This window comes from Physella acuta, unplaced genomic scaffold (assembly GCF_028476545.2).
Source record: "Physella acuta isolate Inbredline_101_S28 unplaced genomic scaffold, ASM2847654v3 ptg000058l, whole genome shotgun sequence".
Lineage (NCBI taxonomy): Eukaryota > Metazoa > Mollusca > Gastropoda > Physidae > Physella > Physella acuta.
The window spans coordinates 708,281-733,714 of NW_026731578.1; the positions used below are offsets into that span (position 1 = coordinate 708,281).

General features: G+C 41.0%; 1 protein-coding gene across 1 annotated transcript in view; it reads left to right on the forward strand.

Annotated features, from left to right (window-relative positions):
• The window catches only part of LOC131948048 (huntingtin), a 50,117-nt gene extending 24,995 nt beyond the window's left edge, over positions 1–25,122 (forward strand). The window contains exons 35-63 of the mRNA XM_059309517.1: positions 1,471–1,655; positions 1,922–2,150; positions 2,229–2,343; positions 2,623–2,726; positions 3,439–3,514; positions 3,619–3,795; positions 4,013–4,089; positions 4,198–4,333; positions 4,552–4,671; positions 4,890–5,112; positions 6,010–6,209; positions 6,639–6,816; positions 7,538–7,612; positions 7,850–7,993; positions 9,651–9,827; positions 10,714–10,808; positions 13,118–13,272; positions 14,255–14,323; positions 14,462–14,579; positions 15,235–15,528; positions 15,952–16,107; positions 17,268–17,458; positions 18,418–18,532; positions 18,757–18,902; positions 19,792–19,859; positions 20,801–20,933; positions 21,732–21,894; positions 22,170–22,330; positions 22,677–25,122. Of these exons, the coding sequence (XP_059165500.1) occupies positions 1,471–1,655; positions 1,922–2,150; positions 2,229–2,343; positions 2,623–2,726; positions 3,439–3,514; positions 3,619–3,795; positions 4,013–4,089; positions 4,198–4,333; positions 4,552–4,671; positions 4,890–5,112; positions 6,010–6,209; positions 6,639–6,816; positions 7,538–7,612; positions 7,850–7,993; positions 9,651–9,827; positions 10,714–10,808; positions 13,118–13,272; positions 14,255–14,323; positions 14,462–14,579; positions 15,235–15,528; positions 15,952–16,107; positions 17,268–17,458; positions 18,418–18,532; positions 18,757–18,902; positions 19,792–19,859; positions 20,801–20,933; positions 21,732–21,894; positions 22,170–22,330; positions 22,677–22,866 (4,270 nt within the window). The 3' untranslated portion in view covers positions 22,867–25,122. The remainder of the gene's footprint in view (positions 1–1,470; positions 1,656–1,921; positions 2,151–2,228; positions 2,344–2,622; positions 2,727–3,438; positions 3,515–3,618; positions 3,796–4,012; positions 4,090–4,197; positions 4,334–4,551; positions 4,672–4,889; positions 5,113–6,009; positions 6,210–6,638; positions 6,817–7,537; positions 7,613–7,849; positions 7,994–9,650; positions 9,828–10,713; positions 10,809–13,117; positions 13,273–14,254; positions 14,324–14,461; positions 14,580–15,234; positions 15,529–15,951; positions 16,108–17,267; positions 17,459–18,417; positions 18,533–18,756; positions 18,903–19,791; positions 19,860–20,800; positions 20,934–21,731; positions 21,895–22,169; positions 22,331–22,676) is intronic.
• The last annotated feature ends 312 nt before the right edge of the window (positions 25,123–25,434 follow it).

Genomic DNA, 25,434 nt, shown 5'->3' on the forward strand with positions numbered 1-25,434 from the left:
GTATTTTTCCTCTTTCAGGGTCTACCCCGGTTGTCTGAAAAAACTGCTGTTTTTTAATGACAAAAAAATTCATAACTTTTTTGTTTATGGTCAGATTTTGAAAATTTAAACTGATCTGTAATCAGATTGACAGCCCCTATCCAAATATGTAACTATTATATTGTTTTACTGAAATTAAATTTTTGCATTGGCCTAGCTAATGACACAAAACTTGTTGGTTGTAGGGGTGATGTGACATGAAACTTGTTGGTTGTAGGGGTGATGTGACACAAAACTTGTTGGTTGTACAGGTGTCATGACACAAAACTTGTTGGTTGTAGGGGTGATGTGACACAAAACTTGTTGGTTGTAGGGGTGATGTGACACAAAACTTGTTGGTTGTACAGGTGTCATGACACAAAACTTGTTGGTTGTAGGGGTGATGTGACACAAAATTTGTTGGTTGTAGGGGTGTTGTGACATGAAACTTGTTGGTTGTACAGGTGTCATGACACAAAACTTGTTGGTTGTAGGGGTGATGTGACATGAAACTTGTTGGTTGTAGGGGTGATGTGACATAAAACTTGTTGGTTGTAGGGGTGTTGTGACATGAAACTTGTTGGTTGTACAGGTGTCATGACACAAAACTTGTTGGTTGTAGGGGTGATGTGACATGAAACTTGTTGGTTGTACAGGTGTCATGACACAAAACTTGTTGGTTGTAGGGGTGATGTGACATGAAACTTGTTGGTTGTAGGGGTGATGTGACACAAAACTTGTTGGTTGTACAGGTGTCATGACACAAAACTTGTTGGTTGTAGGGGTGATGTGACACAAAATTTGTTGGTTGTAGGGGTGATGTGACACAAAACTTGTTGGTTGTAGGGGTGATGTGACACAAAACTTGTTGGTTGTAGGGGTGATGTGACACAAAACTTGTTGGTTGTACAGGTGTCATGACACAAAACTTGTTGGTTGTAGGGGTGATGTGACATGAAACTTGTTGGTTGTAGGGGTGATGTGACACAAAACTTGTTGGTTGTACAGGTGTCATGACACAAAACTTGTTGGTTGTAGGGGTGATGTGACATGAAACTTGTTGGTTGTAGGGGTGATGTGACATGAAACTTGTTGGTTGTACAGGTGTCATGACACAAAACTTGTTGGTTGTAGGGGTGATGTGACATGAAACTTGTTGGTTGTAGGGGTGATGTGACACAAAACTTGTTGGTTGTACAGGTGTCATGACACAAAACTTGTTGGTTGTAGGGGTGATGTGACACAAAACTTGTTGGTTGTAGGGGTGATGTGACATGAAACTTGTTGGTTGTAGGGGTGATGTGACATGAAACTTGTTGGTTGTACAGGTGTCATGACACAAAACTTGTTGGTTATAGGGGTGATGTGACACAAAACTTGTTGGTTGTAGGGGTGATGTGACACAAAACTTGGTTGTACAGGTGTCATGACATAAAACTTGTCAATCCCCAGGTTTCTGCTGCAGGTGATTGGCAAGTGCTCTGAGATGTTGAACAGAGAAACATCCTTGTTAGGATCTAGTAACCCCAGCAGCTTCTCCAACTCTGGCTTGACTGGGACCTCCACCAACAGGTGCCACTTCCTGTTGCAGCTGACACTACATCTTCTGCTCTACATCACTCACATGTTTCAGTCAGGTAAGATCTGGACCAGATTCTAGCCAATAGACTAAAGTAAATCATTGTACCTATTTATGTCTAACTTAGTTTATTGGGTTTCTATACATTCCTACTTTATCTCCAGCAAAGTTAATAGCAAATGACTAATTCTGTGTTTTTACTGTTTAGTGACTAATTGTGTGTTTTTACTGTTTAGTGACTAATTGTGTTTGTACTTACTGTGGAGTGACTAATTGTGTGTTCTTACTGTGTAGTGACTAATTGTGTGTTCTGGCTACCTGCAGGTTTGTTCCGTAAGGTGGCCACAGCTGCCATGCGACTGTTGCAGTTGGAGTCGCCTGCGTGCATGTACAGTGTGGGGGAGATCAACGAGCACATGGTTGGTATCAGCAACGTCTGCCCCGCCCTCACCCTCCACTGGTGCAACGTCCTCATACTCATCAACTTTGATGACAGAAGCTTGTGGACGCGGGTGGTGCAAACCCCACCCACCTACAAAGCTGTAGGCCCCAGGTGAGTGAGACACAGGTGAACCCAGGTAATTACAGGTTGTTACCTGCCCCTGTCTGACACCTTTTTTATCTGACCCAGGGGTGAATACGCCATGATCTCTGAAGACATTGACACCAGCAGCAGCCCCGCTTCACAGTGTTGTCGTCTTGAAATGTTGCGCAGAGGTGGACTCATTCTGTTCTGTGATTATGTGGTAAACGTTTCATTTGCTTCGTGTTCTGTGATTATGTGGTAAACGTTTCATTTGCTTCGTTGTAAGGGCCTGGTTCATCTTTTGATAGTCTCTTCTTATAAAGTTGTGATGGTCTTGTCTGTGTGGCAGGAGATATGATCTGTGACTTGAGTGCATGTGACTATAAAAAAATTCCCAATAAACTTTCAGTGTGAAAACTTGAGTGACTAAAAAAAATTCCTAATAAACTTTCAGTGTGAAAACTTGAGTGACTAAAAAAAATTCCCAATGAACTTTCAGTGTGAAAACTTGAGTGATGCAGAACACATGACGTGGCTGATCATCAACCATGTCAGCGATTTGATTCTCTTGTCTCAGGAGTCACCAGTACAGGACTTCATCAGGTAAGGCATTGTTATAGAGTGGGGAGAGATGGTTCTAGAGTGGGGAGAGATTGTTCTAGAGTGGAGAGAGATGATTCTAGAGAGGGGAGAGATGGTTCTAGAGTGGAGAGAGATTGTTCTAGAGTGGGGAGGGGTAGTTCTAGATAACATTGGCAGCTACCAGCACAGGGATGTTGTTCTTGGCTACTGTATAGGACTTGATACTTTATAATAAACGAGCTGACCTGCGACGTACCATACGCCGCTATCTTGTTTTTTTATTTTCTGCTTATCAGCAATTCATAATTTGTGAATTCAACACTCCCCCCCCCCCACACACTGTGAAAGCAGCCGTCCATGACGACAGTTTACAGACAAAAATGAAAAGATAAAGCAGAAATTGTTACCTCCTCTTGGTTTCAAATCATTTAAATACAAAATTATCTGCCCCTTATAGCTGTCAATAATTCAACTTGGCTCTACGATTGTAAACATTCGTCGTGAACCAAAGCTCATCAGACTGTTGGGGTGGTAGCAATATGCTTGGAGCGCAAGGGAGGGGGAAGCGATGCGTGCTTACGTGGTGGTGTCCCGCATGTAGAGAATTATATATATAGATATACACTACGAAAACTTTAAAAAGTTTAACTTAAGCTATCAAAACCTGTTGTGCTGTGTTTGTCCAAACAATTGTTTTCTCTAAGCTTAAGATAATCTTTGTGTTTATTTCTAGTGCAATCCATCGGAACCCTGCGGCCAGTAGTTTGTTCATCCAGGCTATCCATGCTCGAGGTGACAGCATCACTAAGGTAGATCTCCACTGCAACATTCACCCTCCAGCTTATTGTTACACCTCTAACCAAACCCTACCATTAATTTATCTCCTACTCCTTCATACTCCATGTCTCTGCAGCCCTCCATGGTAAAGAGAACATTGAAATGTCTGGACGCCATTCACATATCACAAAGTGGGTCTCTGGTGGCGCTGTTGATTGACAAGTTCCTGGGCTGCCACAGACTGGCCATCACCAGGATGACCGATGCCATTGTGTGTCAGAGGTTGGAGGCGCTTCTGGGAGAAACCACAGAGGTAGGTTGTGTGGACTAACCACAGAGGTAGGTTGTGTGGAGAAACCACAGAGGTAGGTTGTGTGGAGAAACCATAAGTTGTGTGTTTCTCTGGAGATAGGCATGCTTCTGCTTACATTTGTAAGACTGACTTCTGACCTCATTCAGACTTGTAAGACATATTCCATGTTATCACACATGTATCATATGTGTACTGACATTTGCTGTTCTCTGGTCAGGAGATATCCAAGCAACTACCAAAGGAGGATATAGAGAAACTTGTACAGTTCATGAAGTCCAATGGATTGATACAAAGGTGCTAACTCATGCTTTTATCTGTGTAGACTATTTACTTTTGTGTACACTATTTACTTTTGGTGTCACTTAAGTCTAAGATTATATTTTGATACACTGTATTCCCCAGACACGAGCGTCTGACCTCTCTACTCAGCAAGTTGTGTACAGCCGCAGGTTCCACAGCACAGATCAAACTGTCCCCTGAGAGATCCCACCCCCTCTCCACTGTACCGTTGGATGTTGCTCAAATCAATATCAACAAGGTACTAGTTTTTTTTTATCAATATAAAAACCTTTTTAAATGACCTTTATCAATACTAAGAAGGCACCCGTTCTTATTACTAGTACAAACAAAACCATTTTTAAATTACTTTGGTAAGTATATTTAAGTTTAAGAGTTATTAGGTTATTAAACAATTAAAAAAATAAAGATATGATTGTGATGGTTTTGTTCTGACTGAGAAATGTTTACTGTCTCTAGGAGTTCTACCTGTCAATAGTAAAAGAGCAGTGCTTCAAGTCAAACCCCAACACGCGGGAGTGTGCATTCCTGCTGCAGCGTCTGGAATATCCTGACATTCTATCAATCACTATGACCAAGGTGGGTGGGCAGGCTGCAATCATTCAAGTCAAATCTTTCTACCAAAACATTTACACCTGAAATACATGTTGAAAGCTATAGTTTAAATGTCAATCTCCAGAAAATAAATGTTTAAAATATTTTTAACAGAAATGTATGGCAAACTTCTACAATTGCGTATTGAAACTTACACAAGCGAACATTTTTGCCAAGCAACACTTTTGTCTGTTTGTTTTCAGGAATTTAATTTGTCCATCCTTGAGGAGTGCATGTCCCTGGGGGCGTTTCGCTCCATGCTGCGCTACAACAGAGATGTGGAGATGGGTTCACTCAGTCCTCAGCCCCACCCTAACGAGCACGCCCTTGACCCCCTGTTCCAGGCCTCCCAGTTGACCCTGATCAGACACATCAACAACGTGGTGCTCCAGCTGCCCATGCCACATCAGTGTCTTGTCTTCTTGGGTGAGTGCCTCTTTATTACCTGCTATAGTCAGCCACCAATGTCTTGGGTGAGTGCCTCTTTATTACCTGCTTCAGTCTGTCACCAGATGTGTTCACAAACTTGGCATAATGGTCAACTACATTACACCACGCTAGTAGTTTCTGACAGGAAATGATGTTCTGTTCTGGGAAGGGAAAGTAAAAGATTTTTGTTTATAAAAATTAAGAGAATTTTTTTTTGTTAGAGCAATAGTATTTAAAGATACTTTTGGATTTTTTGAACAGTTTAGGATGGGTTTTCAGGATGGGTAAAAAATTAGCATGAATAGCTTAACATTATGTATCTTTGGTCCCATACATTTGAATTATGTAAAGTTTATTAAGGTCTTTTTTTTTACAATTTTGAATTTAATGTAAACAATTTTAATGTATTATTATTTTATTACAATTTTGAATATATAAAATTTACTTATAAAGTTATGTTTAGTTACTTCCCAGTGGTTGGATTACTGGCCTCTAGTTGGATTAATGACCTAAGTGGTTGCATTAATGGCCTAAGTAGTTGGATTAATGGCCTAAATGATTTGATTAATGGCCTAAGTAGTTGGATTATTGGCTTAAGTAATTGGATAAAAAAGCTTTAGAATTAATCTGAACGATTTGAAGGCTTGACTAAACTGACATGTGTATGTTTGTGTAGATTCAGCCCCATGATCTGAAGGCTTGACTAAATTGACGTGTGTATGTTTGTGTAGATTCAGCCCCATGATCTGAAGGCTTGACTAAATTGACGTGTGTGTTTGTGTAGATTCAGCCCCATGATCTGAAGACTTGACTAAATTGACATGTGTACGTTTGTGTAGATTCAACCCCATGATCTGAAGGCTTGACAGAATTGACATGTGTATGTTTGTGTAGATTCAGCCCCAGCCTCCAGCCTACACTACATGGACAGGATAGAAGAACTCTTTACAGATGCTCAGTGGGTGGACACCAACTTCTGCTTGGCGTCTGCTTTTGTGCGCTACATGGTGGCCCTCAACCAGTTTCCATGGAAAGGTGTTCTACCTGCAGACAGTCTGAAAGATGTGGCCAGTTTTGTTGTACTTTGTGCTGAGGTAATTAGTGGCCAGTTTTGTTGTACTTTGTGCTGAGGTAATTAGTGGCCAGTTTTGTTGTACTTTGTGCTGAGGTAATTTGTGGCTAGTTTTGTTGTACTTTGTGCTGAGGTAATAAGTGGCCAGTTTTGTTGTACTTTGTGCTGAGGTAATTTTTGGCTAGTTTTGTTGTACTTTGTGCTGAGGTAATTAGTGGCTAGTTTTGTTGTACTTTGTGCTGTAATAAGTAGTCTCTTTGGATTACAAAATATTGATAGTGTTGGATATTTAAATGATTTTAAGTGAAAGCTCAGTCAGATTTTTTTTTTTTTCAAAAGGAATTTTTGTAGGGTTAAAGTATTAAAGCTTCCTGCTCACCAAGCAGGCAGAAAGTTCCAGCACTTGATGATTTGGTTGAACCTCTACCTGGCCAATGTTTTCTTTCCCCAGCTGATCCACTGGTCAGTGGAGCATGACATGCTGCCAGAATCCGAGCATATCCAGAACTGTTTGTCCTGCCTGTCCTTGCTGCTGCAGGACCCCACGGTCCACGCGTTGATGGGTCAGACGGACAAGGCCACCTGGGTCTGCAGCATTGTGGGCTTTCTCTACCAGCTCTTGGCCTCAAGTAAACTTTTTAACTTTTATATCTGGCCTCAAGTAAACTTTTATATCTGGCCTCAAGTAAACTTTTATATCTGGCCTCAAGTAAACTTTTATATCTGGCCTCAAGTAAACTTTTATATCTGGCCTCAAGTAAACTTTTATATCTGGCCTCAAGTAAACTTTTATATCTGGCCTCAAGTAAACTTTTATATCTGGCCTCAAGTAAACTTTTATATCTGGCCTCAAGTAAACTTTTATATCTGGCCTCAAGTAAACTTTTATATCTGGCCTCAAGTAAACTTTTATATCTGGCCTCAAGTAAACTTTTATATCTGGCCTCAAGTAAACTTTTAAAACTTTTATATCTGGCCTCAAGTAAACTTTTAAAACTTTTATATCTGGCCTCAAGTAAACTTTTAAAACTTTTATATCTGGCCTCAAGTAAACTTTTATATCTGGCCTCAAGTAAACTTTTATATCTGGCCTCAAGTAAACTTTTATATCTGGCCTCAAGTAAACTTTTATATCTGGCCTCAAGTAAACTTTTATATCTGGCCTCAAGTAAACTTTTATATCTGGCCTCAAGTAAACTTTTATATCTGGCCTCAAGTAAACTTTTATATCTGGCCTCAAGTAAACTTTTATATCTGGCCTCAAGTAAACTTTTAAAACTTTTATATGACCTCCCCCCCACTATCCCAAAGTGACCTGCCCCACTATTGTGCCCAATGTTTTCCCTACAGTGGCTGTACTGCCAGGAGAACATGTTGCCTGCTTGTTTCAAGATGACAGAAGGGAAGAAGCTGAAGATGATGACGGTGGGTACAGCCTTGGCATTTTTTCTTACATAACACTCAAATTCTCCCTTTGTTTAAGCCGACTAACTTAGGTATATTTTGGTTAATGGCTCAATGTCCTCCTTTTGTTTCAGTGTCCCTGTCAGCCTGTTTGACCCTATGGGTCAGTTTAACCTGTGTCAACATTTTGTTTCAGTGTCCCTGTCAGCCTGTTTGACCCTATGGGTCAGTTTAACCTGTGTCCACCTTTGGTTTCAGTGTCCCTGTCAGCCTGTTTGACCAGAGCCTGTGATGAAATCTCTGAACTTGTCCACTGTCTACACACCAGGCTTGACCCCAACAGTAGCCACAAGCCCAAGCTACCAGAGTTTCTAGCCTCTACATTCAGGAACATAATCATTGGTGAGTAGACATGGGCACATTCAGGAACATCATCATTGGTGAGTAGACATGGGGTCATTCCACATTCAGGAACATCATCATTGGTGAGTAGACATGGGGTCATTTTTATATTCAGGAATATCATCGTAGGTGGGGTCATTCAGGAACATCATCATTGGTGAGTAGACATGGGCACATTCAGGAACATCATCATTGGTGAGTAGACATGGGGTCATTCCACATTCAGGAACATCATCATTGGTGAGTAGACATGGGGTCATTTTTATATTCAGGAATATCATCGTAGGTGGGGTCATTCAGGAACATCATCATTGGTGAGTAGACATGGGCACATTCAGGAACATCATCATTGGTGAGTAGACATGGGCACATTCAGAAACATTATTATTGGTGAGTAGACATGGGGTCATTCCACATTCAGGAACATCATCATTGGTGAGTAGACTTGGGGTCATTTTTATATTCAGGAATATCATCGTAGGTGGGGTCATTCAGGAACATCATCATTGGTGAGTAGACATGGGCACATTCAGGAACATCATCATTGGTGAGTAGACATGGGCACATTCAGAAACATTATTATTGGTGAGTAGACATGGGCACATTCAGAAACATTATTATTGGTGAGTAGACATGGGCACATTCAGAAACATTATTATTGGTGAGTAGACATGGGCACATTCAGAAACATTATTATTGGTGAGTAGACATGGGCACATTCAGAAACATTATTATTGGTGAGTAGACATGGGCACATTCAGAAACATTATTATTGGTGAGTAGACATGGGCACATTCAGAAACATTATTATTGGTGAGTAGACATGGGCACATTCAGAAACATTATTATTGGTGAGTAGACATGGGCACATTCAGGAACATCATTATTGGTGAGTAGACATGGGCACATTCAGGAACATCATTATTGGTGAGTAGACATGGGCACATTCAGGAACATCATCATTGGTGAGTAGACATGGGCACATTCAGGAACATCATCATTGGTGAGTAGACATGGGGTCATTCCACATTCAGGAACATCATCATTGGTGAGTAGACTTGGGGTCATTTTTATATTCAGGAATATCATCGTAGGTGGGGTCATTCAGGAACATCATTATTGGTGAGTAGACATGGGGTCATTTTTATATTCAGGAATATCATCGCAGGTGGGGTCATTCAGGAACATCATTATTGGTGAGTAGACATGGGGTCATTTTTATATTCAGGAATATCATTATTGGTGAGTAGACATGGGGTAATTCAGGAACATCATTATTGGTGAGTAGACATGTGGTCATTTTTATATTCAGGAATATCATTGTAGGTGGGGTCATTCAGGAACATCATTATTGGTAAGTAGACATGGGGTCATTTTTATATTCAGGAATATCATTATTGGTGAGTAGACATGGGGTAATTCAGGAACATCATTATTGGTGAGTAGACATGTGGTCATTTTTCATGCAACTGGCTAGTTTTGTTATTTTATGAGATTCAATTAAATAAATGTGCTTTATTCTGACACCATCATTATTGGTGAGATTCAATTAAATAAATTTGCTTTATTCTGACACAATCATTATTTCCTAGGACGAGGGATTGATTGTAGAGATTGTGTTTAAGGGTCAAAGGTTAATCTTGTCCCTCCCTTTCAGCCGTGTCTCGTCTACCAGTGATTAACACGTATGCCAGGACACCCCCATTGGTGTGGAGGCTGGGGTGGTCACCCACCCCTGTGGGAGAGTTGCGCACATGTTTACCTCCCCTGCCTGTTGAGTACCTGCAAGAGAAGGATGTCCTAAAGGAGTTCGTCTCTAGGATTAACTCCCTTGGTAAATGTTCAAAGTATTAGCGACAATTTGAAAATAACTCTTTACGACCAAAATTATTTTCTAATTCCACAAGAATATTTTCCCCTCAATTTTATTTAGTACCTATGCTTCAAAAAGATTGGTATCTTTTTTACTATTTTAATAAAAAACCTACACAGTATAAATAATTTAATTAATTGTAATTGCATTCTGTACACACAAATTAAGTTCTGATTTATTTACTGAAAATAGAAAATATACTTTTAAAAAAGAAAAATAATAGTAATTTTTCACAGGAGAAACATTTGTGGAGGGAAAATTAATGAGAAAATAATTTTTAGCAATATTTTGTTCTTAGAAAATGCAGCGAAGTTTATTTTTCTTCCAAATTGTAATTAATTTTTAAAAAAGTACTCATTTTTGTGTACATTTTTTAAAATGCACAGAAAAAATATTTGACCTAGCCGCTGAGTTATCTTCTGCTACGTTAAAAAAATGCAGTGTCGCAAGTTTAAAAAAAAATATGCTCAAGCAACTGTACGCTAAAACTGCTTTAAGAAAAAAAAACTGAAATTGGCATAAAAATTGGCAAAACAACTGGGTCAATGTAGAAAATTGTATTGGTTTGCTGGGATTATTGTTATGGTTTTAAAGAGCTAATTTGGCTAACTAGGTTTCTTTTCTTGCAGTTGGCGACACAGAAATAAACTTAGTTATAGAATACTAATCTAAGTTAGAGGATTCAGCCAATGTTGGTCAATACCTGAGCATGACTAACCATTTTAATCACCTCTACATCTGTAACAGTTGAATGTATCCCCTCCCCCCCTCTGTACACTGTTACTTCCCTTTACACTGTTACTTCCCTTTAGTTGTTACCTCCCTTTGATTGTCCCTATGTTTGCAGGCTGGGTGAACAGACAGCAGTTTGAAGAAAGTTGGATGAGTCTGTTGGGTGTGCTTAACCCAGTCTCCCACACTGGACATGAACTGTCACCTGAGGTTGTTCTCTATGGTGTCTGTAATGTCAAGCCAACATTGGCCTGTGATGTAAAACTATTATGGTTCTTTGTTATAAAACTGATGTTGGTCACTCTTGTAAAACTAATGTGGGTCTGTGATGTAAAACTAATTTGGGTTTTTGTTGTAAAACTAATGTGGGTTTTTGTTGTAAAACTAATGTGGGTTTTTGTTGTAAAACTAATGTGGGTCTGTGTTATAAAACTAATGTGGGTCTGTGATGTAAAACTAATTTGGGTTTTTGTTGTAAAACTAATGTGGGTCTGTGTTATAAAACTAATGTGGGTCTGTGATGTAAAACTAATTTGGGTTTTTGTTGTAAAACTAATGTGGATCTGTGTTATAAAACTAATGTGGTTTTTTGTTGTAAAACTAATGTGGGTTTTTGTTGTAAAACTAATGTGGATCTGTGTTATAAAACTAATGTGGTTTTTTGTTGTAAAACTAATGTGGGTCTGTGATGTAAAACTAATTTGGATTTTTGTTGTAAAACTAATGTGGATCTGTGTTATAAAACTAATGTGGTTTTTTGTTGTAAAACTAATGTGGGTTTTTGTTGTAAAACTAATGTGGGTCTGTGTTATAAAACTAATGTGGTTTTTTTGTTGTAAAACTAATGTGGGTTTTTGTTGTAAAACTAATGTGGATCTGTGTTATAAAACTAATGTGGTTTTTTGTTGTAAAACTAATGTGGGTCTGTGTTGTAAAACTAATGTGGGTCTGTGTTATAAAACTAATGTGGTTTTTTGTTGTAAAACTAATGTGGGTTTTTGTTGTAAAACTAATGTGGATCTGTGTTATAAAACTAATGTGGTTTTTTGTTGTAAAACTAATGTGGGTTTTTGTTGTAAAACTAATGTGGGTTTTTGTTGTAAAACTAATGTGGGTCTGTGTTGTAAAACTAATGTGGGTCTGTGTTATAAAACTAATGTGGTTTTTTGTTGTAAAACTAATGTGGGTTTTTGTTGTAAAACTAATGTGGATCTGTGTTATAAAACTAATGTGGTTTTTTGTTGTAAAACTAATGTGGGTTTTTGTTGTAAAACTAATGTGGATCTGTGTTATAAAACTAATGTGGTTTTTTGTTGTAAAACTAATGTGGGTTTTTGTTGTAAAACTAATTTGGGTTTTTGTTGTAAAACTAATGTGGGTTTTTGTTGTAAAACATGGCTCTGTGTTGTAAAACCAACTTGGGTCTGTGTAAAATTAACATGGGTCTGTGTAAAGCCAACATGGGTCTGTGTAAAGCCAACATGGGTCTGTGTAAAACCAACATGGGTCTGTGTTGTAAAACCAACATGGGTCTGTGTAAAATTAACATGGGTCTGTGTAAAGCCAACATGGGTCTGTGTAAAACCAACATGGGTCTGTGTTGTAAAACCAACGTGGGTCTGTGTAAAACCAACATGGGTCTGTGTAAAACCAACATGGGTCTGTGTTGTGTACCAACGTGGGTCTGTGTTGTAAAACCAACATGGGTCTGTGTAAAACCAATGTGGGTCTGTGTAAAACCAACATGGGTCTGTGTAAAACCAATGTGGGTCTGTGTTGTAAAACCAACGTTGGTCTGTGTAAAACCAACATGGGTCTGTGTAAAACCAACATGGGTCTGTGTAAAACCAATGTGGTTCTGTGTTGTAAAACCAACGTGGGTCTGTGTAAAACCAACATGGGTCTGTGTTGTGTACCAACGTGGGTCTGTGTTGTAAAACCAACATGAGTCTGTGTAAAACCAATATGGGTCTGTGTAAAACCAACATGGGTCTGTGTAAAACCAATGTGGGTCTGTGTTGTAAAACCAACATGGGTCTGTGTAAAACCAACATGGGTCTGTGTAAAACCAATGTGGGTCTGTGTAAAACCAACATGGGTCTGTGTAAAACCAATGTGGGTCTGTGTTGTAAAACCAACGTGGGTCTGTGTAAAACCAACGTGGGTCTGTGTAAAACCAACATGGGTCTGTGTAAAACCAATGTGGGTCTGTGTAAAACCAACATGGGTCTGTGTAAAACCAATGTGGGTCTGTGTTGTAAAACCAACGTGGGTCTGTGTAAAACCAACGTGGGTCTGTGTAAAACCAACGTGGGTCTGTGTAAAACCAACGTGGGTCTGTGTAAAACCAACGTGGGTCTGTGTAAAACTAACGTGGGTCTGTGTAAAACCAACGTGGGTCTGTGTAAAACTAACATGGGTCTGTGTAAAACCAATGTGGGTCTGTGTTGTAAAACCAACATGGGTCTGTGTAAAACCAATGTGGGTCTGTGTAAAACCAACGTGGGTCTGTGTTTCAGGAGGAGGTGGAGCAGGCCCAGGGGATGGTCATCGCTGTCAAGGCCATCACTGCCCTGCTGCTGCAGTCTTCACTGGTCCCACACGCTGGCAACCCTTCCAACAGCTTCTTTGAGATCAGGCCCAGGGACAAACCTTTGGCTTTTCTACACACAAGGTGGGTGGGTTGGTCAGCTGGGTGGGTTGTTTAGCTGGGTGGGTTGGCTAGTTGGGTGGGTGGGTTAGTTGGGTGGGTTGGTTGGATGGGTGGGTTAGTTGGGTGGGTTGGTCAGTTGGGTGGGTTGGTCAGTTGGGTGGGTTGGTCAGTTGGGTGGTCAGCTGGGTGGGTTGGTCAGTTGGGTGGGTTGGTCAGTTGGGTGGGTTGGTCAGTTGGGTGGGTTGGTCAGCTGGGTGGGTTGGTCAGTTGGGTGGGTTGGTCAGTTGGGTGGGTGGGTCAGCTGGGTGGGTGGGTCAGTTGGGTGGTCAGCTGGGTGGGTCTGTCAGTTGGGTGGGTTGGTCAGTTGGGTGGGTTGGTCAGTTGGGTGGGTTGGTCAGTTGGGTGGGTTGGTCAGTTGGGTGGGTGGGTCAGTTGGGTGGTCAGCTGGGTGGGTTGGTCAGTTGGGTGGGTTGGTCAGTTGGGTGGGTTGGTCAGCTGGGTGGGTTGGTCAGTTGGGTGGGTTGGTCAGTTGGGTGGGTGGGTCAGCTGGGTGGGTTGGTCAGTTGGGTGGGTTGGTCAGCTGGGTGGGTTGGTCAGTTGGGTGGGTTGGTCAGTTGGGTGGGTGGGTCAGCTGGGTGGGTTGGTCAGTTGGGTGGGTTGGTCAGTTGGGTGGGTGGGTCAGTTGGGTGGTCAGCTGGGTGGGTTGGTCAGCTGGGTGGGTTGGTCAGTTGGGTGGTCAGTGAATTAGTTAAATTTCTCACTGGATATATAAGATGGTTGGGTTGGTGAGTTTAAATGGTTGCAGATCATCCATCTGTGTGGGTTATTCAGATAAAAATGTAATGAGATGGTTGGCAGGTGGGTCATTTGTGTAGGTTGGTCAGTTGAAGGGTTGGGTCAATGAGTTATACGAATAGGTCCATCCTTTGGGTAAAACTATCAAGTAGTATCACATAGTGGCACTGGACGAGATGTGAGTAAATAAAATCTTGTTTGTTGCTAGGTGTGGCAAGAAACTTTCAGTCATCAGAGGTCTTATTGAGCAAGAGATTGTCAAGTTGTGTGCTGTCAGGTTAGTGAAAACATGGGTGTCACCGTCAATCAATTTCTGGCTAGCTAATGAAAACTGTGTGCTGTGGCTTATGAAAACTGTGTCATATTTAACTAACTGTGTACTGTGGCTAATGAAGTGTCCCCCCTCCCCCAACAGACCAGACAGGCTGGTGCACCAGGCATACAGTGGGACCCCTGCAGACAAGTCCAGCCCAAGCCTGTTTGATGGCAACCTGGAGAGGGAGCTGGGGGTGGAGGACTTCAGCCTGGGGCAGGTCAGTCTCATACCCATGGACAGCATATCTGCTGACCAACTTTAGTAAATAGACCATTGTAATAACTTGTGATTATGTCCATGTTGTATCTAGTCTGTCTAATAACTTTGTCCATGTTGTATCTAGTCTGTCTAATAACTTTGTCCATGTTGTATCTAGTCTGTCTAATAACTTTGTCTATGTTGTATCTAGTCTGTCTAATAACTTTGTCCATGTTGTATCTAGTTTGTCTAATAACTTTGTCCATGTTGTATCTAGTTTGTCTAATAACTTTGTCCATGTTGTATCTAGTTTGTCTAATAACTTTGTCCATGTTGTATCTAGTCTGTCTAAAAACTTTGTCCATGTTGTATCTAGTCTGTCTAATAACTTTGTCCATGTTGTATCTAGTCTGTCTAATAACTTTGTCCATGTTGTATCTAGTCTGTCTAATAACTTTGTCCATGTTGTATCTAGTCTGTCTAATAACTTTGTCCATGTTGTATCTAGTCTGTCTAATAACTTTGTCCATGTTGTATCTAGTCTGTCTAATAACTTTGTCCATGTTGTATCTAGTCTGTCTAATAACTTTGTCCATGTTGTATCTAGTCTGTCTAATAACTTTGTCCATGTTGTATCTAGTCTGTCTAATAACTTTGTCCATGACTGTGTCCAGATCTCCATAGAGTCCACCTGGTCACTGGTGGGCAGTCTAGACACCAACCTGTCCAACTCAGACACCACAGATTCCCTGGACAGTCCTGGAGGTCAGCCTGACACCGCCGCCACCACACCATCCTCAGCCTCCACGTCCAGCGGTGGCCGCATCACCTCATCACGCTCCGTCCACCACTGCGGACTGGACATCCACTCCTGCCTGCAGTTCCTGCTGGAGCTGTACGCAGCCTGGCTGCACATTGACAACAGCCCCAAACCTCCCCTCATGTTACTCAACTCTGTTGTCAAGTCTGTAAGTATTCTCTCCCTGGTTGTATTGAATTAACAACTATTCAGATATTAGATGGTTTGTCTGTCTGTTTTAGATGGTTTGTCTGTCTGTTTTAGATGGTTTGTCTGTCTGTTTTAGATGGTTTGTCTGTTTTAGATGGTTTGTCTGTCTGTTTTAGATGGTTTGTCTGTTTTAGATGATTTGTCTGCCTGTTTTAGATGGTTTGTCTGTCTGTTTTAGATGGTTTGTCTGTCTGTTTTAGATGGTTTGTCTGTCTGTTTTAGATGGTTTGTCTGTTTTAGATGGTTTGTCTGTCTGTTTTAGATGGTTTGTCTGTTTTAGATGATTTGTCTGCCTGTTTTAGATGGTTTGTCTGTCTGTTTTAGATGGTTTGTCTGTCTGAGATGGTTTGTCTGTATTAAATGGTTTGTCTGCCTGTTTCAGATGGTCTGCCTGTCTGACCTGTTTATGGAGAGGGAACAGTTTGAGTTCATGCAGGACATCCTTCTGGACCTGCTCAAGGGTCACCCAGTGGAGGACGAGCTCATCACCCAGTACCTGATTGTGGGCATGTGTAAGGCCACGGCTGTTGTTGGCACTGTAAGTCTAAGGCCACGGCTGTTGTTGGCACTGTAAGTCTAGTGTAAGGCCACGGCTGTTGTTGGCACTGTAAGTCTAGTGTAAGGCCACGGCTGTTGTTGGCACTGTAAGTCTAGTGTAAGGCCACAGCTGTTGTTGGCACTGTAAGTCTAGTGTAAGGCCACGGCTGTTGTTGGCACTGTAAGTCTAGTGTAAGGCCACAGCTGTTGTTGGCACTGTAAGTCTAGTGTAAGGCCACAGCTGTTGTTGGCACTGTAAGTCTAGTGTATGGCCACGGCTGTTGTTGGCACTGTAAGTCTAGTGTAAGGCCACGGCTGTTGTTGGCACTGTAAGTCTAGTGTAAGGCCACGGCTGTTGTTGGCACTGTAAGTCTAGTGTAAGGCCACGGCTGTTGTTGGCACTGTAAGTCTAAGGCCACAGCTGTTGTTGGCACTGTAAGTCTAGTGTAAGGCCACAGCTGTTGTTGGCACTGTAAGTCTAAGGCCACAGCTGTTGTTGGCACTGTAAGTCTAGTGTAAGGCCACAGCTGTTGTTGGCACTGTAAGTCTAAGGCCACAGCTGTTGTTGGCACTGTAAGTCTAGTGTAAGGCCACAGCTGTTGTTGGCACTGTAAGTCTAAGGCTACAGCTGTTGTTGGCACTGTAAGTCTAGTGTAAGGCCACAGCTGTTGTTGGCACTCTAAGTCTATATCTCTCCTGTCGCATTGAATCAAAGCTGTTTTGATTCAGTCCCTAGTGGTCCCATTCAGTCCCTACTGGTCCCATTCAGTCCCTACTGGTCCCATTCAGTCCCTACTGGTCCCATTCAGTCCCTACTGGTCCCATTCAGTCCCTACTGGTCCCATTCAGTCCCTACTGGTCCCAATGTCCTTACTGGTCCCATTCTGCCCCTAATGACTCCGTGAGTCCATGGTAAAATAAAGAATCCTCTTAGACCTAGCAATCCATCAGGCAGAATAAATAGATGTATCTGCATATGAAGGGATGGTGTGGTCAGCACTCTCCCCAGCTGCCTTTACTTTCCCTAACATGAGTTAGGTACCCATAAGAGCTGGGCTCTACTGACCATGAGTCCATGGTATTCCCATCTGAATTGTAATAAATTCAAGTTGATCACATTAGAGTTGTAATAAATTCAAGTTGATCCCGTGTGTCTGACAGGAGGCTTTGATCAGTGAGAGGATCGTCAAGTTGATTGAGACTGGTCTCAAGAGCACCCACATGCCCACCAAGATCTCATCTCTTCACGGCGCCCTCTACCTACTGGAGGGGGGCAACACTGACCTCAACACTAGCCTGCTGCCCATTCTTACGGACTGCCTGGCCAAACATTTGGCTGTGGTTATATCACAGTAAGTTATCACCTGGCTCTAGTCATATTAGTCACCACCTGACTAGTCATATTAGTCACCACCTGACTAGTCATATTAGTCACTACCTGACTGTAGGCATATTAGTCACTACCTGACTAGTCATATTAGTCACCATCTGACTGTAGTCATATTAGTCACCACCTGAGATTAGTCATTAGCACAAGCACCAGAAAGCAACCACATCACTGTTACCACCCAAATCAGCACCTAACTTGTCATTAGTCAGCACCTAATTAGTCATTAGTCAGCACCTAATTAGTCATAAGTTAGCAACAAAATGTCAATAGCCAGCACCTAATTAGTCATATGTCAGTACCTAATTAGTCATTACTTAGCACCTAACTAGTGATTAGTGAGCACCTAATTAGTGATTAGTGAGCACCTAATTAGTGAATAGTGAGCACCTATTTAGTGATTAGTGAGCACCTAATTAGTTAATAGTGAGCACCTAATTAGTGAGCACCTAATTAGTGAATAGTGAGCACATAATTAGTGATTACTGAGCATCTAATTAGTGAGCACCTAATTAGTGATTAGTGAGCACCTAATTAGTGATTAGTGAGCACCTAATTAGTGATTAGTGAGCACCTAATTAGTGAGCACCTAATTAGTGATTAGTGAGCACCTAATTAGTGATTATTGAGCATCTAATTAGTGAGCACCTAATTAGTGAGCACCTAATTAGTGAGCACCTAATTAGTGATTAGTGAGCACCTAATTAGTGATTAGTGAGCACCTAATTAGTGATTATTGAGCATCTAATTAGTGAGCACCTAATTAGTGAGCACCTAATTAGTGAGCACCTAATTAGTGATTAGTGAGCACCTAATTAGTGATTAGTGAGCACCTAATTAGTAAGCACCTAATTAGTGAGCACCTAATTAGTCCTGGCTGCACCTTGCTGTGTGTGACACCACCTGCCTGTCTGTACACTACAGAGCATGTATCATCAGTCAACAGTTTGTCATCACCATGTGGACCGTAGCCTTCTACATCATTGAGAACTTCAGCAGCCAGATCAAGGACTTGGAGTTTGTCTCCAAAATACTGCAGGTAGGTGGCTCATGTGCTGCTGTATGGCTGGGTTAGTGTCAGAGAGTGTTAAACCTTCCATTGTATAGTGAGACAGTGTTAAACCCTCAATGTTAGAGCCAAACAGTGTTAACCCTTAAATGTTAGAGTCAGACAATGTAAACCTTACATGTTAGAGTCAGACAGTGTTAAACCTTACATGTTAGAGTCAGACAGTGTTAAACCATCTGTCCTGATCTCACCAGCTGGTTGTACAGACCGCCTCAGGGAACGAGGAGAACGTCTCAACTGCCGTGTTCCTGACTGTGATGAAGGGAACTGAGAGACTGCTGCTGACTGATGTACTGGCCCAGGCTGATACAGAAGTCATCATCAAGCTCAGCATGGACAGGTAGCCTTGTAGCTTCAGTGTTTGGTGTATCAGGTAGCCCTGTAACTTCAGTGTTTTGTGTATCAGGTAGCCATGTAGCTTCAGTGTTTGGTGTATCAGGTAGCCGTGTAGCTTCATGTTTGGTGTATCAGGTAGCCATGTAGCTTCATGTTTGGTGTATCAGGTAGCCTTGTATCTTCATGTTTAGTGTATCAGGTAGCCATGTATCTTCATGTTTGGTGTATCAGGTAGCCTTGTAGCTTCATGTTTGGTGTAACAGGTAGCCTTGTAGCCTCATGTTTGGTGTATCAGGTAGCCTTGTAGCCTCATGTTTGGTGTATCAGGTAGCCTTGTAGCTTCATGTTTGTTGTATCAGGTAGCCTTGTATCTTCATGTTTGGTGTATCAGGTAGCCTTGTAGCTTCAGTGTTTGGTGTATCAGGTAGCCTTGTAGCTTCATGTTTGGCGTATCAGGTAGCCTTGTAGCTTCAGTGTTTGGTGTATCAGGTAGCCTTGTAGCTTCAGTGTTTGGTGTATTAGGTAGCCTTGTAGCTTCAGTGTTTGGTGTATCAGGTAGCCTTGTAGCTTTATGTTTGTTGTATCAGGTAGCCTTGTAGCTTCATGTTTGGTGTATCAGGTAGCCTTGTAGCTTCATGTTTGGTGTATCTAGTAGCCTTGTAGCTTTATGTTTGTTGTATCAGGTAGCCTTGTAGCTTCAGTGTTTGGTGTATCAGGTAGCCTTGTAGCTTCAGTGTTTGGTGTATCAGGTAGCCTTGTAGCTTCATGTTTGGTGTATCAGGTAGCCTTGTAGCCTCAGTGTTTGTTGGATGTATCATATATAATCATGTAGCCCTTTGCTTGAGTTGTCTCTAATATACCCTAACTAAAAATGTTTGTTTCCTTTCTTTTAGGCTGTGTTTACCTAATCCACAGAGGGCGCTGGCTGCCCTGGGTTTAATGTTTACTTGTATGTATTCAGGTGAGTGATGTTTACCTGTATGTATTCAGGTGAGTTATGTTTACCTGTATGTATTCAGGTGAGTTATGTTTACCTGTATGTATTCAGATGAGTTATGTTTACCTGTATGTATTCAGGTGAGTTATGTTTACCTGTATGTATTCAGATGAGTTATGTTTACCTGTATGTATTCAGGTGAGTTATGTTTACCTGTATGTATTCAGGTGAGTTATGTTTACCTGTATGTATTCAGGTGAGTTATGTTTACCTGTATGTATTCAGATGAGTTATGTTTACAAGTATTTATCCAGGTGAGTTATGTTTACCTGTATTTATTCAGGTGAGTTCTGTTTACCTGTATGTATTCAGGTGAGTTATGTTTACCTGTATTTATTCAGGTGAGTTATGTTTACCTGTATGTATTCAGGTGCGTTATGTTTACCTGTATGTATCCAGGTGAGTTATGTTTACATGTATGTATTCAGATGAGTTATGTTTACCTGTATGTATCCAGGTGAGTTATGTTTACCTGTATGTATTCAGGTGAGTTATGTTTACCTGTATGTATTCAGGTGAGTTATGTTTACCTGTATGTATTCAGGTCAGTTATGTTTACCTGTATGTATTCAGGTATGTTTACCTGTATGTATTCAGGTATGCTTACCTGTATGTATCCAGGTGAGTTATGTTTACCTGTATGTATTCAGGTATGTTTACCTGTATGTATCCAGGTGAGTTATGTTTACTTGTATGTATTCAGGTATGTTTACCTGTATGTATTCAGGTGAGTTATGTTTACCTGTATGTATTCAGGTGAGTTATGTTTACCTGTATGTATTCAGGTATGTTTACCTGTATGTATTCAGGTATGTTTACCTGTATGTATTCAGGTATGTTTACCTGTATGTATTCAGGTATGTTTACCTGTATGTATTCAGGTATGTTTACCTGTATGTATCCAGGTAAATCAACTGACCAGTACAGCCCGAGGCCAAGAGAAGAGCTAGCATTTAGTGACAACGGGTTTCAGCTGCTTCACCAAGACCCAGACTCTCTTATTCTAGCCATGGAGAGGGTCACTGTGCTGTTTGATAGGTCAGTGTTAGGTCACTGTGCTGTTTGATAGGTCAGTGTTAGGTCACTGTGCTGTTTGATAGGTCAGTGTTAGGTCACTGTGCTGTTTGATAGGTCAGTTTAAGGTCACTGTGCTGTTGATAGGTCAGTGTTAGGTCACTGTGCTGTTTGATAGGTCAGTGTTAGGTCACTGTGCTGTTTGATAGGTCAGTGTTAGGTCACTGTGCTGTTTGATAGGTCAGTGTTAGGTCACTGTGCTGTTTGATAGGTCAGTGTTAGGTCACTGTGCTGTTTGATAGGTCAGTGTTAGGTCACTGTGCTGTTTGATAGGTCAGTGTTAGGTCACTGTGCTGTTTGATAGGTCAGTGTTAGATCACTGTGCTGTTTGATAGGTCAGTGTTAGGTCACTGTGCTGTTTGATAGGTCAGTGTTAGGTCACTGTGCTGTTTGATAGGTCAGTGTTAGGTCACTGTGCTGTTTGATAGGTCAGTGTTAGGTCACTGTACTGTTTGATAGGTCAGTGTTGGGTCACTGTGCTGTTTGATAGGTCAGAGTTAGGTCACTGGACTACTTGCTCGGTCAGTTGTTAGTTCAATTGGAAATTTTTCTTCAATAAACACAACAAAATAAAACAAAATCCCAATCCAGTAAATATATCAGGTGTACCTAAAGGTTAAAGGTCGTGCTCAGTGAAGGGTTAGATTGTGTTGATGTCTATATTTGTTTGATGTTTCTTTATAGCTTAAGATAATGTTAAATTCTACAGTAGGGTTTAAGCTCTGGATTTGATTATTTATGTCAACTATCCATAATCCACAGAATAAAGAAAGGTTACCCGTACGAAGCACGAGTGATAACAAGATTGTTACCAGCTTTTTTGGCTGACTTTTTCCCAGCTCAGGACATCATGAACAAAGTGATTGGGGAATTTTTGTCTGCACATCAGCCATACCCATACCTCATAGCCAAGGTTGTCTTTCAGGTAACGTATACATAAGCTGCCTCTGTAGACCACCAACCATACCCATACCTCATAGCCAAGGTTTTCTTTCCAATAACGTATAAATATAGCTGCCTGTCCCAAATTAGACCTCTAGAGCACTGTCAGTTCTAATGAATGGCTCTTGTATTTTTACTGGGATAGATTGTTTGATACATTATAGCAGAGTAAAATATTTTTCCAAGTTTTGACTAGCACTCTAAAAGTCTGTGCCTGTCTGTACTAGAACTATAAAAGTCTGTTTCCATCTATGCCAGGTGTTCACCAACCTCCACCAACAACAGCAGCAGGGGCTGGTCAAGGAGTGGGTCATGCTCAGCTTGTCCAACTTCACCCAGAGGTCACCACTGGCCATGGCGATGTGGAGTCTGACACTGTTCTTCATCAGCGCTTCCACCAATGTCTGGCTCAGGGCCCTGTATCCTTCACCACAGTTTCTGGGGCCTCCCAGTACATTACACATTCTTACACTTACATAGTCTCATCAACATACTTACACAACCTCATAACATTTTACTTTATCAACATTTTTCATATGCACATTTTTTATCTTGACGTGATTGTTGTGAATGTTGTCATGATTGTTTGAATGTTTACCTGATTTGACATGATTGTTTGTTTACCTGATTGTTTGGATGTTGACATGATTGTTTGAATGTTTACCTGATTGTTTGAATGTTGTCATGATTGTTGTGAATGTTGGCATGATTGTATGTTGTCATGATTGAGCATGCTATTGCTGTGCTGCTTTCCTTAACTGCCAGCTTCCCTCACATCCTGGGACGTATGGGCTACATGGAGCCTGTAGACTGCCACTTCTTCTGTCTGTGTGCTCTAGACTTCTACAGACAGCTGGCTGACGAGGCACACAGGAAAGCTTTTGTCGCCACCTTTAGCGCCATCGCAGTGCCAGACAGCCCGTATGCAGATCTCATGCAACTGATTGCATCTTAATCATTCCTGCAACTTGACGGGTGTCACTGACTCTACTCACTGGACTCTCATGGCAATCTTTGTTTCAGCTTTGTTTTCATGGGCACCAGTCAGGGATCAAAGGTCATGTGCACCAGTCAGAGGTCATGGGCACCAGTCAGGGGTCAGAGGTCATGCACTGGTACACACAATTTGAGCTGGTTCTCTACTGGCCTAGAGACTTTAATGACATGTGTAAACATCACAACTTCTCAGTTGTAGACAGTCTGGGCAGTGGAGTCATCAATGTCTGGCCAACAGCGCTGACCTATATTTGACCAGATAACTACTTACAATGTACATAAACTTGACCATTGTTCATGCTCTAAGGTCTGGGTGACAGCAAATGTGGTTAAAAAGTTTGTTTTATTTTAAACCAGGTGACAAGATAAAAGTTGTTTTATTTGAAAGCAGTCAAAAGGATAAAAGTTGTTTGATTTGAAAGCAGTCAAAAGGATAAAAGTCGTTTTTTTTTTAAAGCAGTCAGTAGGATAAAAGTTTGAAAAAATAAATGTTGTGTTGTAAGTTAAAAGAAGTGTGTGATTCAGTCTTGTTACTTAACAAATACAGTGTCACATTATTCATGTGAAATGTCCTTGCCCGTCTCATTGTAACTAACTTAATGAAAACAAAACTACCTTCCTGTTCATTTGATGCCAACTGTGCTAAGCTCATTGTCTTAGCTACAAGATGAGGCATCCACAAGTCATTGTCATAGCTAAACTGTATGACAGCATTTGAGTTTTATAGCTACAATATGTGTACAAGTCATTGTCATAGCTATAAGTTTACAATTTTTGTTCATTATCATGTGTAGAAGATTTACTTTCTCCTACACAAAATGTTGACTAGTTTGAATCAATGTGCTTGGTAATTATTCTCTAATGAAATCAAGTGAAAGCTCTGATTGTAGATGGGTAACTCTGGAGGGATTGATGGAATTTTCTGCATGACGTCCCTTGGTTTACACCCATTGCTGGGTGCTGTATCACTCATCCTGGTCACCACCATTCAAGTCATCATTTCATGTTTTTTATTCTAAGATTTTCTTCAAACTTTAGCATATTCCTCAGTTTTTATACATTGTTCATATTATGCTAAAGATCATTTGATGTTAGCATTTTTTTCATGGATGACATTCCATTTCATGTGTACATTTGAAAAACCTCAACATAATTTAATTAACTGGATCTAGATTTCAAATAGGCATTTGTTTGATTTGGTACAGTTAGCAAGTAGAAAATTGTTTGAATTTATGTAGATAGCTAATGGCTAATTGTTTGACCTGCGAGAATAGGTGAAAAACATTCCTATGGACATGCAAGGAAATTTTCTTGTTCATGAAGTGTTCCTGAACTAATCTAGACATTGTTAATGAATTACTAATCCAGACAGTTCCTGAACTAATCAAGACATAGTTCATGAACTAATTTTTTTGGGTAACAACAAATGTCCTACAGATATGATTTATTTTGACCCGATCTGTTTTAAGATGGATGTGAGATGTGATTAACTGATTGGATCTTGTCATCTTGTATGTCATGTATGATGGAGGACTTATTGTATGATGGTGGACTTGTTGTATGATGGAGGACTTGATGGCCGATCAATACACTCCCATGGGGAGTGTGTTGACTGCTTCACTACTTTGCAAACAAAATTTTTGTCATTTTTTTAACCTGACTTTTGTAAGCAGCTGAATCTACTTGTAATCAGGAGATTTTTTCTTTTAGTTGGTATGCCAGGTTGGACGGTGTTGTATTGGTGGCCCAGTTGGATGGTGTTGTGTTGGTAGCCTGGTTGGATGGTGTTGTGTTGGTTGGATGGTGTTGTATTGGTTGGATGGTGTTGTATTGGTGGCCCAGTTGGATGGTGTTGTGTTGGTAGCCTGGTTGGATGGTGTTGTGTTGGTTGGATGGTGTTGTATTGGTGGCCCAGTTGGATGGTGTTGTGTTAGTGGCCAAGTTGAATGGTGGCATGACTTTTTAGTGGCCAGGTGTTTTCTGGACAGCTCACCCCATGGCCAGACATAAGGTGAACTATCCATCTAGTGGCCAACTGTTTATTTGATGGCCCAATTGCGGGCTGTTGATTGATGTTGCATGACGTGATTGTTGCCAGATTTTTTAACGTAATCATCTCTTAGAAGATGAGCAACAAGCTGACATAAAAAAAAATTATGTCAAAAATAGATGTTTTTGTCTCCAAATGAGCTGAATTCATTGACAGGCAGAGTTGGTGGGGGGGGGGGGGGGGGAATTGTGGGAGAGAGATTTGAAGATTGCTTTAGATAATTAGAGTAGCAATTGATGTATTGTGAGAGGTGATGATTAGCCTCGTTTGTGTCACCGTCACATACAGATTCTTGGACACAATTTTTTTAGATGAATGTGTCTGTGTGTTGGTGATTGTGGGTGTGAGACATTATTTTCTTCATGTTCTTTTTGTTTTAACTAGTCTGAATAAAAAATGGAATTCACAGCTATCGTGTTCTTGTCATCAACATGTCATCTATTTGTCATCATCATGTCATCTACTTGTCATCATCAT